This window comes from Doryrhamphus excisus, linkage group LG12 (assembly GCF_037039965.1).
Source record: "Doryrhamphus excisus strain RoL-2023G ecotype Guam linkage group LG12, RoL_Dexc_Guam_v1.1, whole genome shotgun sequence".
NCBI classification, from domain to species: Eukaryota; Metazoa; Chordata; class Actinopteri; order Syngnathiformes; family Syngnathidae; genus Doryrhamphus; species Doryrhamphus excisus.
The window spans coordinates 20,701,752-20,720,160 of NC_136368.1; the positions used below are offsets into that span (position 1 = coordinate 20,701,752).

Genomic DNA, 18,409 nt, shown 5'->3' on the forward strand with positions numbered 1-18,409 from the left:
AACACAACACACAAATGAAGCACAATGGCCAGGTTGAGTGACAACATTCAACAAGAAAAAGATGTGATTGAAGAAGGTAAATGTTTCTTAAATATTCAACGCTAACAATGCTTTACCTGCAAGCTAACACTAGCTAACATTAAATGAAGGCACTTCCACTCAAGCCACTTTTTGAGTGGAATTTTCAAGCATAGTCGTATACTTTACTTCGTCATCTCTAAGTACAGCATTATTAAATTATTATATTAGTGAGCATTTTATATGATACTGGTGTATTTTATCCTGTTTATGTTGTGACGGTGTACCTAGCTTAGCATTCTGCATACATGCTAGCAATGTAGCTTAATTAGTTTCACTCAGGTTTATAATGTAAGTTAGTATGCAATGACATAATGGACATAATTGTACAGTCATAAAAAATATGCCAGGAAGTTGTTCTTGTGTGTTCTCCTGCATTAATAATAATAATAAAAAAGACAAACATCAGTCGGCCATTTACTCCTATTATAAGACCCCAGTAATGACTAACAGAGGACCGTTATTGACACAGAAAGGGATATTATTCCAGTATATGGTTTCTCCACTATACCAATCCATCCACATAATTGCATCGGGCGCCGTGCGTGCCGTGTCGCACGTTAGTGGGGCCCACGGAAGAACAGTATTCACTTGTTATTAATTGATTTGTCTGGACTAACCCAAGTCTGGCCTCCCGAGGCTTCCTTAGAGGAGCAGTGCCAAGACTCTACCGTTAAGTCTGCATAAAAATAAATGAGGAGTTAGTGCCACATGGGAGGGCAATTTAAAGGAGGCAGGATGCTAATCAAAATGGAATGAAATCGGTATGGAGGGGAGCCCATTTTTCTTGATTTACTTCCTCTGTTTGTGCAACAAGGCCATGAAGGAGCTCGGCTATCAGAGTGGAAACGTAGAGTACATGAAGACTAATTACTGTATCGCTACTGTATAGCCGTGTAATGTGGTTTATGGTTTGATTTCATTTGAACATGCATCAGATTACAATGGAGTGCATCCCATAATCAGTTCCCGGTTCCACATGTCCGAAAGGAGTAGGAAGAAGCAAAGCTTATTAAATCCTACCCCTCCATCTGGTACTTTTACAATCACTAACTGTTACATTTGTTCACTTCCTGCTTTCCTAATATAATTTAAGGTTTTTTTTTTACTTGTTTTGTTTTTTTATTTATTTTTGTATTAAATCCTACCCCTCCATCAGGTACTTTTACAATCAGTATTTTTGTTTTGTTTTGGTTTTTTTAAATATATATATATATATATATATATATATATATATATTTTTTTTTTTTTGTATTAAATCCTACCCCTCCATCTGGTACTTTTCCAATCAACTCTTACATTTGTTCACTTCCTGCTTTCCTAAAATAATTAATAATTATTTTTTTATTTTATTTTTTTATTTTATTTTAATAATTTTTTTATTTTATTTTTGTTATGTACCAAAGTAGGAGGTGATATGAACAAATATTTGTTAAATTTTTGTATTTAAAAAAATAATAATAATTTTTAATTATTATTTTTTTTTTTTTAAATTTTTGTCACGTACTGAAGTACAAGATGATATGAGCATCCAATGCCATAATGGGTACCATAGTAAGTGTCAATATAGTGATATAGTATATAGCACATCATGACTGGTTCAAGACTCTTCATCCTTGTATTTAGCAAACATCAACTGCTTGTATTGTTTCTTGAATTGGCTCATCGTTGTGCATTGTTTGATTTCCTTACTCAATCCATTCCATAGTTTGATTCCACATACTGAAATGTCGAGAGGTTAACAATGTCACAGTACTTCCGTCCATTTTCTATACCTATCCTCACGAGGATCGCAGGGGTGTAGTGATACAGCGAGCTACCGTACGAATAAAGTATGTTTACATTCTGGACAGATTCACATCCCGACTGGTGTTGGACAACGCCACGTTCTACTGAAGGAGTCCTGCTGGATCTCAGTGGAACCACATTGTGACCCTCAACTGGAGAGCCACAAATAATTCAATCCTCTAATATCCCCTCGGTGTTTGTTGTGACCAAGGAAACATGATAGCGTTCATTCCGCGCTCGTGCCCTGAACCCTCAGGTCAGGTGGTAGCAGATCACAGACTCTTCTGTGACTCCGGGGTTAAAGTAATCATGCGTGACTTTCCCCACGCGGGCGGGCCTATCCGTGAGAATCTGCCGCAGCCTGTCAAGCAGCAGTGGGTGAACCTGCGTTATTTACATGTCGATGGCACTTTGTTGGCTGTACTACCATCCCCAGCTGCAAAGTTAAGGTAAACTCCCTTTTAATCACCATGGAGCATGATGGGGCATGTTTACTTGTCAATGGCACCTATTTCTGTTTGCTTGTGTGCGTCTCTAAACCGCTGCGGAAAACATTTTGCAACCATAAACCACTTAGATAAGGGAGATATGTTTTTAAAGACAATGCTGTCCTTTACTTCAAGCTTGTGTCGTGATGAGAAGCTGATAAACACTGCCCCCTGCTGACTAAAAATATTATTACAATTTTTGTTTTTTCTATGACTGGATGTCAGATTCCAAACCAAAATAAAGTCGAATTTGCCATATTTACCATCTTAGATTAATTTCACAAAAAGCTTGTAAAATATGCTTCCGAAGAGCGAGCCGCTATAGAAGAGACAGCACTTCAAATGCATTTTCAATGACTGGATGTCAAAGATTCCAAACCAAAATAAAGTCGAATTTGCCATATTTACCATCTTAGATTAATTTCACAAAAAGCTTCTAAAATATGCTTTCAAAGAGCGAGCCGCTATAGTAGAGACAGCACTTCCAATGCATCTTCAATTTTTGTTTTTTCTATGACTGGATGTCAAAGATTCCAAACCAAAATAAAGTGGAATTTGCTATATTTACCATCTTAGATTAATTTCACAAAAAGCTTCTAAAATATGCTTCCAAAGAGAGAGCTGCTATAGAAGAGACAACACTTCCAATGCATTTTCTCTCCTGTGTATTTGTAATTTCTGCATGCCTTTTGCGGCCATTTTAACACTAATCCATGTGTTCGGTCCGTGTAGTGTTCACACTTGAGCTCAGCAGTTCTGAACTGAATCAAATGAGTGTGAACGCAAAACAAACACACAGCATGACAAGTGACATACAACTCTAACGTATCAAACGCTGACTGATAATTAAAATGCACAACCTGAGGTAAGCAATTAGCATATCAACTACATATGGAAAATATGTGAATGAAATAAGCAAAATGATTCAGTGCATTAGATACTTTAAAAATCAAAAACATGCTGTAAACAGCTTTACGTCAGTTCATTATGACACTACTACTCCATCCATGTGTTAATGAACAATTTGAAATGTCATATTCATAGTGGTTATTTGTCTTATCACTCATAACGTGTTCAGTCGATGCTGATGTTGTCAATCAATGTTCCCTCAAATACAACCTTGGTAAAAACTTGGTGTGTTCTCAGCGTCAAACTTCGCAGTCTTGATTTGTTTTTGTGTTTGTCTTTTTCGCCGTGTCAGTCTCACTCTGAGCCTCATCTGCTATGCCGAAGTTGTCATCTTCGTGATCAGACTGTGTTTCATCCTCAGACGCCGACGTGATCCGTTCCTGCTGGTCCTCGCCTCCGGTCGCCATGTTGGAAACCGGTTCCAGTCCGGCTGCTGCTGTGGCGTCTGAACCGTTCTCCTCGTCGGAAGGCCTCTCAGCTGCAGGTGAGTCCTCTTCTTCCCTGGAGATGAGCTGCTGAGATCCAGCGTTGTCCTCGGCTTCAGGGGTAGTGTTTACTTCTGATGAGGCCAAAGGGGAATGAAGTGGATCAGTGAGGGCAACAGCTGTGTCCGATTCCACCCTGTCCTCTGCAGTCAATTCCTTGTTAGACCCTAAAACACATTAAAAAATAAAAAATATAAAATAAACATTTAAAAATAATTTTTTTTTATTCTATAAAAAAATAAATATATTTCTAAAAATATAAAAAATCAACAGCAGCCTAAACACGACACAAGTCACAAAGCAGACGTTACAAAGCCTTACCGTTTAAAGCGCTCAAGTCCATCTCTTTTTCGCTGCCCTGAGAAGGATCAATCCAATCGCTTGGAATCAAAGGGTGGAGCCTCTGATTGGACGGAAGCGTGGATGCTCCGCCCAGGAAGGAAGCGGTTTCATCGCCCTGACTCGAACCTGAAACTTTGAACAATGAAACAAAACCCCGTCAGGAGGTGGAGGTCATCTTAGACCAGATTGACACCACACGGTTCGTAGGATCGTACCTTCTGCTGCACTTCGATGTGTTTTAAAAACGCCTTTCTTTGTATTTTCCATACATGCTGCAGGACCAAATAGACAATTAGTCAAGTCTTAGAACTTTTTTATATAAAAAGTCAAGGTAAAAAGCAAAAGTCAAGACATGAGTTGATTTTAGGGTATTTTTTTTTCTACCTGAACCTCGAAGTCTTTTGTGGAAAACGCAGGCCAGAATGATGAGAAGAACGATGACAACAACAAAGATGACGGAAATGGCGACGTTCAGAGCAGCTGATCTTTTGTCTGCACAGAAATGCAAAACTCATACCAACTTCCCAGTCAAAACAGCATGCAAATAATATGCAGTCACCATATGGATATTTCATTTTCACTTCACACTGGCAGCTCTGGGATATTTATTTTAACAAAACTATCCCCTATGAAGAGCATACTCGGGATGACGTCACTTCAAAAGCTAGCGTTTTAGCATCTCTTCACCAAACAAGTGAGAGAGAGTGCACTGCAAATTATTCTTTTTTTGTTTTTATATATATAAAGTATGTTTATATTTCTCCCCCTGATTTTTTTTTCTGTAGAAAAGACTTTTTACTTTTAGCTGAATTTAATCTAATAATTCATTAGTCTGGGCTGCACGGCGGTCGAGTGGTTAGCGCTCAGACCTCACAGCTAGGAGACAAGGGTTCAATTCCACCCTCGGCCATCTCTGTGTGGAGTTTGCATGTTCTCCCCGTGCATGCGTGGGTTTTCTCCGGGTACTCCGGTTTCCTCCCACATTCCAAAAACATGCTAGGTTAATTAGCCACTCCAAATTGTCCATAGGTATGAATGTGAGTGTGAATGGTTGTTTGTCTATATGTGCCCTGTGATTGGCTGGCCACCAGTTCGGGGTATACCCCGCCTCTCGCCCGGAGGACAAGCGGTAGAAAATGAATGAATGAATAAATGTACTGTACAGGCCAAAAATACCTAGCTGTGGACCACAAATGGCCCCCAGGCCACACTTTGGACACCCCTGATGTAGCGTTAAAGTCGAAGAAAATTTCTTGAAATTGTATTTGCTACGAAACAGAGGACAAAATATCGAAAAAAAATATCTGTGTCAAACAGAGACACTCAATTAATCGTGATTTTTGCGGGTGGTTCCAGAACGTGACCTCCTGTGAACGACAATTGATTTCTTTGTATTTAAAGGGGTCGGAAAATCTTTTCATGAAACAGCAAACCAATGGAGTCCACATTGCCTTTGCTCCATTCCGTCAATTCATTTCCTACTTTTTAATTATACAGTAATTACCCAGGTAGCAGTCCTTCGCAGTGAATGAAGCCGTTTCATTGGTCAGAGGGTTGCTGACGTCACAACGATAAACCTGATCATCGTCTTCATTCCTGACCGTTATTGTTAAATTTGGTCCGGTCTGCTGCTTCCCACCTGAGCTCCACCTAAAGTCCAACAAATGAGGGTGTTTGGACTCTGTGGAGCACACGAGCATCGCCTGCTTTGTGTCACTCATCTCACAGGATATGCTGGGTGTGGCTACGTTATCTGTAAACAAACACAGAATACAATTATTATTGATTGTAAAATGGACAATTGCAAAATACACACTCAGTAATAGTAATGGTTTAGATTATTTAAAGCACGCTTAGCAAAGTTACATTTAAGTGCATAGAAGTATTAGTACTTTCTCCATGTCTCAGTGGTTGTTTATAAGTGCATTATGTAATTAACATTGTAAATTGAAGTGACAGAGTCCCCCATTAGTGTATTGAAAGTATGTTAGGCTGGCAATAGTGGCCCCTGAGCCATACTTTGGACACCCGTGGTTTACCGTGTTTCTTTTTAGGAAGGTGCAAATGCAACAGTTTGCAGTTACTGTACTTGTATCCGTGTACTTGCCCCGCACCATGACGTCGAGGCCAGGATTCTGGTACCTCAAAAAACCACAGAGCGGATTGTCCCATATAGTACGTTGACTTAAATCTTGCCTTCATTTGTAGCGTTATGTTGCCTTAAATCTTGCCTAATGGCGCAAAGACACATGAACACTAAAGTAAAGTTACCTATAAGCTCCCACGTATACTGCGATCGATGCACCTGCTTGTATACGTTGACTTCCAGCTCGTACTCCCCGCTGTCTTCATATGTGGTGTCTTTGATGGAGAGTTGTGCCGAGGCCCAGTCCAGAGTGATCCTGTTCTCGTACGGACGGAACACAAACTCCTCCATGCCATCGAAAAATACCACTTTGTTGCCATCGTGTTTCCAGAGAATGACATCAGGTTGTCCAAATATGGACGGCACCAAGTTAATCTCCTGACCCCGGAGGCCATATTTCACAGCCTGTGTCAAAACTGGGAAAAAGGAGTAAATAACTCAATATGCAGAAAAAAACATCTTTAAGTAATGGTAATGGTTTTATTTCATTTGAACATGCATCAGATTACAAAGACGATTCCAGTATTAAGGCAGCAATGGTGTCCACATGACGTGTACTCACTCGTGTTGGCAGATGTTTATATATTTAGCTATCTGTTGAATTATTTTGGTAACGGTAATGGTTTAATTTCATTTGAACATGCATCAGATTACAAAGACGATTCCAGTATTAAGGCAGCAATGGTGTCCACATGACGTGTACTCACTCGTGTTGGCAGATGTTTATATATTTAGCTGTCTGTTTAATTATTTTGGTAATGGTAATGGTTTAATTTCATTTGAACATGCATCAGATTACAAAAACGATTCCATTAACAACTTGCCCAAGAGGATTAAGGCAGCGAGCGTTACATAGCAATGGTGTCCACATGACGTGTACTCACTCGTGTTGGCAGATGTTTATATATTTAGCTGTCTGTTGAATTATTTTGGTAATGCTTTTATTTCATTTGAACATGCATCAGATTACAATTGAATGCATCCCATAATCAGTTCCCAGTTCCACATGTCCAAAAGGAGTAGGAAGAAGCAAAGCTTATTAAATCCTACCCCTCCATCTGGTACTTTTACAATCAGTAACTGTTACATTTGTTCACTTCCTGCTTTCCTAATATAGTTTAATTTTTTTTTATTTTATTTTATCACTTTTATTTTGTAAGTGAAGTTTAAGTGAAGTGAGCAAACTATCAGTAATTACTGAAACATTGAAAAGAAGTAGTATTAAATGAGCTCTGCTATTGACATGACTTGTGCAAGTGTAAACATGTGATCTTACTTTGGTGAGCATGTTCGGAATAAACTAAGCCATTATTATCATTATTATTATCATTATGTTATCAATGCTGTGAAGTAAATCAATCAGTCCCAAATACAGCCTTTGTTTTTTTTTTTTACAGCGTCATAAACTGTAGTAGTACACGAAACGAATGCATTACTTTGGACTCTTTGCGCATTGGTACATTTGGAGGGGCGAGGCACCGTTTAGGAAACACTTCACGGTAAAAAAAAAATACAAATAAAAACATAAATAAAACTCAAGTTCTCCATCCTATAAAACATATTAAACAATGCCGTTCTACTAACTTTGTAGTTTTCATGACCGTGTAAACGAGACGAAGAATTACTTACCTAAACCGAAAGTACACAAAAAACAGACGAGGGCGTTCTGGTTAGCCATTGGTGCAAATCGCAATCAAAGTTTCGCCCCTCTTACTGAAATATTCGATTATAATAATTTTTCATAAAACTCTAATGGACAAATGAAAAGGCGAAAGTGCGCCTGCAAAACACCTATGGTATTAAATGTTGTTAAAAACGGTTCAGCCCAGGTAAAGCGGCACCTGAGTTCCTGAGCAGTTTATTTTCACAATAAGAGCAGAATTTCGCGAATTTAGCGAATTTTTATAAAACGGTAATGATATTAAAACGTTACAACAAGTTTAAGAAAGTATTTCCTGTCTCACGTTAGGGTGTTGTCATTTTTATTTGGCGTTTATCGCTAGTTTAGCGCGGTATGTTTTTTATTTTGAAAAGTGTGAAACTTCCGAGTGCCATGGTTGGGTAGCGTGATGGTAAGTGTGAGTGTTATGGGAGACAGCCATCAATTCATTGTCTGTACAGAGAGCCTTTTAAACTCCCCTTTTATCATTTACAGTCATAAATAAACACGTCCTTTCAACCTGGTTACTTTGTTCAGTAAGGTTGATAAACATTGCCCTCTACTGGCAAAATACAATTTGTACATTTGTTGGCTCCCTGGAATTAGGACTATTTTACCACTCAACCGAAAAGCATACTTATTTAGGATTTGATTGACTACAGCATACAAATATATATATATATATATATATATATGTATATGTATCACTTGGGCGTGATATAAAGGTTAATAGCATTAACAACACACAAGGCAATAGTGGTGATAGCAGCACAACACACCGAGTGAACAAGTGATGTCCTTTAATAAAATGAAATAATAGGCAGTAGGAAATGCATGAATGAAATATTCAAGTATGAATGACAAAAACTGCAATGAAAATACAATTTCCAGCATATATATCTTTACATATAATAGAGGCAAATTATTGCACATTGTCCATTAAAGTCATCTGTTCTGTATTTATTTATTGATATTGATATGTAACGGCCTTTCTGATGAAAGAATGAAAGAATGAAAATAAACTTCTTTTTCCTCCACTTCTTCACCCCTCGTCAATGCCAACCACATTGTGTGGCAAAGAGAGGGAGTGCTACCAGAGCTGGGGCCAACTACGGAAGCCCGGGAGGAGCAGAAGTGAAAAGATAAAATAAAAACACATACAAAGAAAGCATTCATTAATTCATTCATTTTCTACCGCTTTTCCTCACGAGGGTCGCGGGGGATGCTGGAGCATATCCCAGCTGTCTTCGGGCGTAAGGCGGGGTACACCCTAGACTGGTCGCCCGCCAATCACAGGGCACACATAGACAAACAACCATTCACACTCACATTCATACCTATGGACAATTAACCTAGCATGTTTTTGGAATGTAGGAGGAAACCGGAGTACCCGGAGAAAACCCACGCATGCACGGGGAGAACATGCAAACTCGAGGGTGGAATTGAACCCTGGTCTCCTAGCTGTGAGGTCTGTGCGCTAACCCCTATTCACATATTTAGAAAATAAATAATTAAGTGCATTGTTAACTCCGTTACATATACAAATGTGCATGCCCCTCACTGTTCAATACAGTATAAAATATCTGACACAGCATGTAAACGGCAAATACTGTATAACCTGAGGTTCTCTATTTTTACATTACAACACAATTTAAATTAGCACCATGGTCAATAGCCCTTTTTTTCCCCCCTATCCTGTCATCAGTGTTAGTCAGTGTTGCAGATATTACAGTAACCATCACTTCATGATAGTTTCATCTGCGGTTGAGAATAAAGAAAGCAACACTGTTCAATCCTCCCAGCCGCCTGTTTGGTATACGAAACGCATTACTTTGGACTCTTTGCGCATTGGTACATTTGGAGGGGCGAGGCACCGTTTAGGAAACACTTCACGGTAAAAAAAATACAAATAAAAACATAAATAAAACTCAAGTTCTCCATCCTATAAAACATATTAAACAATGCCGTTCTACTAACTTTGTAGTTTTCATGACCGTGTAAACGAGGCGAAGAATTACTTACCTAAACCGAAAGTACACAAAAAACAGACGAGGGCGTTCTGGTTAGCCATTGGTGCTAATCGCAATCAAAGTTTCGCTTCGATTATAATATTTTTTCATAAAACTCTAATGGACAAATGAAAAGGCGAAAGTGCGCCTGCAAAACACCTATGGTATTAAATGTTGTTAAAAACGGTTCAGCCCAGGTAAAACGGCACCTGAGTTCCTGAGCAGTTTATTTTCACAATAAGAGCAGAATTTAGGGAATTTAGCGAATTTTTGTAAAACGGTATTGATATTAAAATGTCCCAGCCGCCTGTTTGGAACCAGTTATATACAAGTACGGCAGAAAGGAAATTCACAGGTTTCTCTGGTTTTTAGAAAGGCGTGATACTACAGCTCTCACGTGTGATGCTGCTCACAATGGTCCAAGGAATTCTTGGGTCATTTTTGTGTATGCTCAGATATTTGAAAAATTAGGGTGAACATTGGTTGGCATATTTGGTCAAAAGACTTACACATTTATGCTAGTTGGCTTTTTGCTATAAACAGTCGGCTGTTTAGTCAAATTGGCATTCCCTTATTGTATGGAAAGGATATATGTGTGGTTTGCAAGTCAGAATCTGCGTCATACTTTGCTTGTTCAAATTGTAACCATGCTGCAATGGTATGATCCAAGCTCAATATGAAGTTGTCCGATTTTTCGATAGTCTTGCTGGTATCCTCAAGTTCAGTGGTGTTCTTGTCTGTGGAGGTCAAAGGAGAATGACCTCCACAGACAACCCGCCCCACTCCTCATTGAACTACTAATTTAGAAAATGGTAGGTGGCTGTCTTTGTGCCATGTCTGGCTTCTGTCCAGCTGTAACTTCTTCTGATTCCTTCTCCTTGATGCCGGAAGTTTCCATTGAGATGCATGCATACGTTTTCCTCAAAGGTTTCTCCACAGGCCCGCAGATCCTGACTGACATCGTCTAGCTCAGTGGTAATGTTGATGACTTTTCAGGTCAAAGGGAAATTAAGTGAAGTAGAAGAAGCAGTGGTGGACTCGAAATACTTCACCCTCTTGTCCCCGTATATTTCCTGGTGGGCTTTCACAGAATGTTTTGGGACTTCTATCATTAGGCCATGTTTGGCTTCTGTCCAGCTTTTGCTTTGTCCGATTCCTTCTCCTTGACAGTGGATGATTGTATTCGGACTCATCATGTTGTCATTTTCACTTTTCCAATTGTTCCCACTGTTGGACTTAAGGTTGAGTACCACTTCGCATTCTGAAACATGACAACACAAAAATAATTACATTCCAAACACGTTGGCTATGAGGGGAAACGACGAACATGCCAGCAAGCAATGAAAAAACAGAAACCAAAACAATAAAGATGATTACTTGCAAGCCAATTGTAATTACGTAAACACTGTATGACGAATTGGTGTTGGTGGCTCATACCTTTTGTTGCACGTTTTGGTCTGCACAAAACACATTGTTTCAAGCGTTCTGCAAGGAATGAGAGAGAAAATGGACAAAATGGCAGTTAAAATACTTTGGAAACAGTTCCTATGGGATAAAAGAGTGTGGATTTCTGTGTTTTATTTGTCTTTTGTGTGTCATGTTTCGTTTCCTTCTGCACATACTTTGATATCTTTCCGGACACACACAGCCCAAAATGAAGCCAAGAGCAAAGAAGATGACAGTAAAGATGACACATGTTGATGCCCAGCCGTCAACTAGCGTTTGTGATCGTTTATCTGCACGGAAAACACCAAAGTCAAACTCATAGCCACCTTATCAAATGATTGGTCATAATTACCCAGGAAGCAGTCCTTAGCAGTGAATGAAGCCATTTCATTGGTCAGAGGGTTGCTGACATCACAACGATAAACTTGATCATCGTCTTCATTCCTGATAGTTATTGTTACATTTGGTCCGATCGTCTCGTTTCCACGTGAGCTCCACTTGAACGCCAATAAACGAGGGTTTTTGGAGTCTGCAGAGCAGATGAGCGTCACCTGCTTTGTGTCGCTCATCTCACAGGATATATCGGGCTTGGGTACTTTGTCTGTAAACAAACATATAGAAGATTTTTTGTAGCCTTTCATAAAAGCTGATGGAAACAATACACAACATTTAAAACACGAGAAAATATTATTTGTTAATGAGATGCCATCAAACTATTATTTAGTGCACAATACTTGTTAAAGTATTTATAGATGAAAGATAAACTTACCTATGATCTCAATTCTGTACTGGAAAGGATGAACTTCCTTGTTTATTAACACTTGCAGGTCGTAGTCTCCACTGTCTTCATATGTGGCGTTTTTGATGGTGAGTTCTGCAGAGGACTGGTCCAAAATGATTTTGTTCTCATATGGAGAGAACACAGTTTCCTTCACGCCAGTTTCCTTCACGTATACCACTTCTTTCCCATCATGTATCCAGAGAATTCCATCAGGTTTTCCAAAGATGCATGGTGCCAAGCGTATCTCCTGCTCCTTGAGGTAGTACTCAACATCCACTGCAGAAACTGTGAAAGAGGCAAATGAGGGGAAAGAGGGAAATGACCAACCAAATGACAAAAAACAGCATTCATGTGATTGTCGTACAGCTGGTTTAAAGGTTTAAAGTCTACACTGGGCAACTGGGTGTGTTGGCTGTCTTGGAATCGGTTTTCATAAGGGATTCACTGGATTGTTACAAAGGAGCAGAACGTTACATTAAATATATCTCATATAAAGAAATGAATTTGTTAAAACTGTTAACATAAATGGTAAGGTCACAAATAGTCAACAATATTCTTTAAACAGACTATCCAACACATCTAAAAAGGAGTAGGAAGAAGCATAAGATTATCTTGTTTTTCTAGTTCTACCCCTTCTCTATCTTTCAATGAAACTGCTTGCTAAAAATACCCTTTGGTATGAACAACAGGTACAACACATTTCAGTGTTGTACACACACCCTGTTATGGTTTCTCACAGTTTATGGACGATTATGGTTTCTTTTTTGTAACCACCACTGCCTGGTGGGATATCATTAGCTCTGTTTTTATTCAAAGAAACCTGTCAAAGGAAGGTTAATGGAGGATTACAATGCATCCTAGTATCATACACTTTGCACAAACATAAGGTAGATGATAAGAAAGATAACCACACTAACTCGAAAAACTAAACAACAAAATTCTTGTTTTCTTCTACAAACTTGTCATTGTTCTATAACCGGTCGGAAGCCGGTTATCACTCCTATTTTCTAACAATCGACGCCCAAAAGTGATTTAGTCTGAAAACTGGTTTGGATGTGGATGAATCCTGGGTTTCACTGACTTTTAATCAAGAGAATCTTCCAAAAGGATTCAAGAATGAATATATCATTGACAAAACATTGAAGAGAAATAACAATCCTAAGAAACTGTACACCCTAAAAAAACATATTACATTCCATTCTATTACATATATTTACAGAGTATTCATAAAAAGTAATGACATAACTTACCTGAGACGAGAACAGCCAAGAAATGTACCAATACTTGTTGGTAAGTCATGTTTTGATGATCGGATCACTACGTGATAGCTTTCCTATGCCATCAAACCATCTACCGTGTTGCCTGTCTGACGACTAAACTGACTGCAGGCAATGAAAGTGAAACCAGTTCATGAGACGCATTAGCAGTTGATTTTGAAAATGCAGGAAAAAAATGCATTGTGTTGCTGCCAGCAACACCCCTTGCTTTGCACCTCAGGGCTGTTTTTTTTTATAGTAGTGGGCACTAAAATAAAAATAGTTTAACTTAAAATAGTTCAACAGGAAAAAAACAAAAAGCATCTAAAAAATGGCCTTAATTTTATGACAATAAAGTCAAAATATTAGGAGAATGAAATTAGAATAATAGGAATGATAATGACAAAAATTTTCACCTTATGAGAAATCAAATTATTATGAGCGGGGAAAATATTTTAGAAGCATAAAGTTTAAACATTACAGAGAAAAAGGATGTTATTGTTTCAAATCATCATATGACAAAAATGAAAAAGTCGAAATATGAGAATAAAGTCCTAAAGTCTAATTATGCATTTTTAGCCTTGTGCGACTTATACTCCAGAGCGACTTATGTATGTTTTTTCTACCTAATTATGCATTTTTGGCCTTGAGCGACTTATGTATGTTTTTTTTCTACCTAATTATGCATTTTTGGCCTTGTGCGACTTATACTCCAGTGCGACTTATGTATGTTTTTTCTACCTAATTATGCATTTTTGGCCTTGAGCGACTTATGTATGTTTTTTTTCTACCTAATTATGCATTTTTGGCCTTGTGCGACTTATACTCCAGTGCGACTTATGTATGTTTTTTCTACCTAATTATGCATTTTTGGCCTTGAGCGACTTATGTATGTTTTTTTTCTACCTAATTATGCATTTTTGGCCTTGTGCGACTTATACTCCAGTGCGACTTATGTATGTTTTTTCTACCTAATTATGCATTTTTGGCCTTGAGCGACTTATGTATGTTTTTTTTCTACCTAATTATGCATTTTTGGCCTTGTGCGACTTATATTCCAGTGCGACTTATGTATGTTTTTTCTACCTAATTATCAATTTTTGGCCTTGTGTGACTTATACTCCGGAGCGACTTATGTATGTTTTTTTTACTACCTAATTATGCATTTTTGGCCTTGTGCGACTTATACTCCAGTGCGACTTATGTATGTTTTTTTCTACCTAATTATGCATTTTTGGCCTTGAGCGACTTTATGTATGTTTTTTTCTACCTAATTATATATTTTTTGCCTTGTGCGACTTATACTCCGGAGCGACTTATGTATGTTTTTTTCTACCTAATTATGCATTTTTGGCCTTGAGCGACTTATGTATGTTTTTTTCTACCTAATTATATATTTTTTGCCTTGTGCGACTTATACTCCGGAGCGACTTATGTATGTTTTTTTCTACCTAATTATGCATTTTTTGCCTTGTACGACTTATAGTCCGGAGCGACTTATAGTCCAGAAAATACGGTATTTGTGGGTTGGGTGACAAAATATCAAGCATCAGCAGCATGAATAATTCCATCTTGTAGTCCCAGTAGCAACTTTACACAACAATGGCGGTACACTGCTGTCTAACCTATTTGTCTTTGTCATTGAACGTATTTCAACGGGACGGGCAAGTGTTCCCCAACACAACGACCAAAGAGGATTTTCACACTCTGGCTTGTCCTTGTCTCTACTGCTTGCCATGAGTCCCGCTTGCTAAAGGCTAGGTTCCACTGTATCCGTTTACAGAATGGACTGAAAGCTGACAACACAGGAGAGTTGCCTGGCCTTACGCAAGCAGAGGTGCCCTGCCCGTTGGCATGCACGGCCGGTCCACCTTTCGGGCACTCCCCAAAGCTCATAATCATAGGTGAGGGTAGGAATGTAGATCGACCGGTAAATTGAGAGCTGGTTCAGCTTCCTCTTCACCACAGCGGAGAATGTAGCGTTTCTCCGTAACTGGAACTATAACAATGAACATTAAACACCAAAGACAGTGGTTAAGGCTAGCTAACAGGTGAATCAACGGACGGCGTTGACATTGCCTAGCAACCGCAACAATGCCTAGGTCTAAGGGTTCACCCCACGAAACTGGGAAACTAGCATACTGCTAGCATCAACTACTAGCATCTCCTGGAGGAGATTAGCTGAAGTTGGAAAGTTGGAAAATATGAGGCAGAACATAGAAAAAAACCTTAATGCTATGTTTTTTTGTACTGCGACTGCATCATCCTGCCACATTGACATACACTCTATACGTTACATTAACATACGTTACATTAACATACGTTACATTAACACGTTACATTAACATACGTTACATTAACATACGTTACATTAACATACGTTACATTAACATACGTTACATTAACACGTTACATTAAAAGATGGGAGAGGGAAATATATTTTTTCTTTTAAAAGGGTTCAATTCCACCCTCGGCCATCTCTGTGTGGAGTTTGCATGTTCTCCCCGTGCATGCGTGGGTTTTCTCCGGGTACTCCGGTTTCCTCCCACATTCCAAAAACATGCTAGGTTAATTAGCCACTCCAAATTGTCCATAGGTATGAATGTGAGTGTGAATGGTTGTTTGTCTATATGTGCCCTGTGATTGGCTGGCCACCAGTCCAGGGTGTACCCCGCCTCTCGCCGAAAGACAGCTGGGATAGGCTCCAGCACCCCCACGACCCTCGTGAGGATAAGGGATAGAAAATGAATGAATGAACATTATTAGAGACCACTCGACATGAAATAACACCCCTAGAGTCACTTTTACACACATTTATAGTAAACATAACAAAAAATAATACATATAAGGCATAAACAATTATTATAGAATATTTACATTTTTTGGAATGTTTATGTTTGGTTCCTCCCCCATTCCAAAAACATGCTAGGTTAATTAGCCACTCCAAATTGTCCATAGGTATGAATGTGAGTGTGAATGGTTGTTTGTCTACTATATGTGCCCTGTGATTGGCTGGCCACCAGTCCAGGGTGTACCCCGCCTCTCGCCCAAAGACAGCTGGGATAGGCTCCAGCATCCCAGCAGAAAGTGGTAGAAAATGAATGAATGAATATGGTTTCTGTAGGAGGACAAACATGACAACATATTTGTTTTGTGTTTTTTTTTTGGTACAATATGGCTCTTTCAACATTTTGGGTTGCCGACCCCTCGGGAACACACCAACGTCTGCAGAATGAAAGTCGAAAGCGCTAGCTAAGTTCACCAATGCGGTTTGGCGTCCATTACAAACACAAACACATTGCATCCAAACGGCTGTTTTTGGTTCTCACTGGGACTCTGACGCTGGCGCTGTCTTTTGCATTTGAGTGTAGGACTTGAGGAGTGTCACGCTGCCATGGTGTGAGACACCCATGGGCAAAGCGCATTCCTCTGTGAGGACCCCTTCATCAACATCCCAGCACATCACGGTGGAGATGACCTGGTTTTTGTTATCGCGGCCTCCTGTGATGAAGAGTTTGTTGCTGCAGGCGGCGATGGCACAGCTCGCCCTCTCTCCCAAATGGCTCACAACGGTCCAGGAGTCTGCCAGAGGGGAGTAGCAGTACATGGTGTGCATGGCGCCACCTGTGGGGACAAATAATGGATGACAAATAAACACCCACTAAAGACAAAACAGATCCAAGCTAGCATCATCGAAGCCAACTTGCCAACCACGTAGATGCGGTTCTTGAAGCAGACGGCATTGGTGCACTTTGTTTCTACGGGAACGGGTGCCCGCAGCTCCCAGAAGTCCGTTCCGGGTTCCCAGCGTTGAACCAAATCGGTCGCCAGCTTTCCGTTTGGCCCCCCACCGATCACGTAGATCCATTTGTCAAAGCTCGCGGCTGCAAAGGAGCTCACGCCCACCGCGAGGGGCGCGACCTACACCAAAACGACAGCGCCGTTACCCCCAAAAGTCGGTAGAACGCTCATATTTCAGAAGCCATTATATTAAATCTAATAAAGGGACAATACTATAAAAATGAAATGTCTGTGTACTTAAGAATAATCAGTGTGTGGCTTATAGAACTCGAAATGCAAAATAGGGAGGGAGTACAGACAAAATCAATAGAAAAGTCAGAGAAGAAATGTTCACACTAAAAAGATGGTTTGATGATAATAGATTGTCCTTGAACCTAAATAAAACTAAAATCATGCTGTTTGCTAACAGCAGAAAGGACACGCACCAGCAAATACAAATAGACGGTGTAGACATTGAAAGGGTGAAGGAAAATACATTTCTGGGGATCACAATAGATGAAAATATGAGCTGGAAACCTCATATTACAAATATACAACATAAGGTGGCCAGAAATATTTCAATATTGAACAAAGCAAAATTTGTTCTCAATCAGAAATCACTCCACACTCTTTATTGCTCTCTGGTTCTACCATATCTTACTTATTGTGTGGAAATATGGGCTAATAACTATAAAAGCAATCTTCACTCGCTAAATGTACTGCAAAAAAGGCCAGTAAGGATAATTCATAATGCCGCCTACAGAGAACATACTAACTCCTTATTTCTAAAATTACAAATACTTCAACTTGCTGATATAGTTCATCTTCAAAAAGCTAAAATAATGCACAAGGCAAAAAATAAGCAATTTGGATGGTCTTATCACGTTCTACTACTACTAAAAAAAAGAAAAAAATACAAATAAAAAATATTCAAAAAAATTCAAAAATGAAAAAAATTAAACTATATTAGGAAAGCAGGAAGTGAACAAATGTAACTGTTAGTGATTGTAAAAGTACCAGATGGAGGGGTAGGATTTAATAAGCTTTGCTTCTTCCTACTCCTTTTGGACATGTGGAACTGGGAACTGATTATGAGATGCACTCAATTGGAATCTGATGCATGTTCAAATGAAATAAAACCATTACCATTACCAAAATAATTCAAAAGACAGCTAAATATATAAACATCTGCCAACACGAGTGAGTCCACCTCATGTGGACACCATTGCTATGTAACGCTC

At 39.2% G+C, this 18,409-nt stretch overlaps 2 protein-coding genes and 2 long non-coding RNA genes across 8 annotated transcripts in view; 1 reads left to right on the forward strand and 3 right to left on the reverse strand.

Annotated features, from left to right (window-relative positions):
* Positions 1–17,951, forward strand: LOC144901518 (uncharacterized). Its single transcript, XR_013629552.1, has 3 exons — positions 1–76; positions 3,625–3,747; positions 16,760–17,951. It is a non-coding gene; the product is annotated as an uncharacterized LOC144901518 (long non-coding RNA).
* On the reverse strand, positions 2,940–13,539 carry LOC131136196 (uncharacterized). Of its 5 annotated transcripts, none has more exons than XM_078795101.1 (7): positions 13,383–13,539; positions 12,121–12,417; positions 11,704–11,952; positions 4,475–4,582; positions 4,306–4,362; positions 4,070–4,222; positions 2,940–3,915 (listed from the first exon to the last, which is right to left on the reverse strand). In XM_078795101.1, exons 1-7 carry the CDS (start codon positions 13,429–13,431, stop codon positions 3,503–3,505), a joined length of 1,326 nt encoding a protein of 441 aa, XP_078651227.1. In that variant the 5' UTR covers positions 13,432–13,539; the 3' UTR covers positions 2,940–3,502. The 5 variants fall into 5 exon arrangements, with proteins under 5 accessions (XP_078651227.1, XP_078651226.1, XP_078651228.1 ...); XM_078795100.1 differs by having other exon boundaries at positions 4,306–4,365; XM_078795102.1 differs by lacking the exons at positions 11,704–11,952; positions 12,121–12,417; positions 13,383–13,539 and adding exons at positions 5,595–5,843; positions 6,362–6,652; positions 9,919–9,978 and having other exon boundaries at positions 4,306–4,365.
* LOC144901517 (uncharacterized) lies at positions 10,420–11,697 on the reverse strand. The gene is made up of 3 exons (XR_013629551.1): positions 11,528–11,697; positions 11,343–11,390; positions 10,420–11,166 (listed from the first exon to the last, which is right to left on the reverse strand). It is a non-coding gene; the product is annotated as an uncharacterized LOC144901517 (long non-coding RNA).
* klhl6 (kelch-like family member 6) overlaps positions 16,202–18,409 on the reverse strand; it is a 5,585-nt gene continuing 3,377 nt past the window's right edge. Inside the window, exons 6-7 of the mRNA XM_058082792.2 lie at positions 17,096–17,309; positions 16,202–17,012 (exon numbers count right to left, since the gene is read on the reverse strand). Coding sequence (XP_057938775.2) covers positions 16,714–17,012; positions 17,096–17,309 — 513 coding nt within the window. The 3' untranslated portion in view covers positions 16,202–16,713. The remainder of the gene's footprint in view (positions 17,013–17,095; positions 17,310–18,409) is intronic.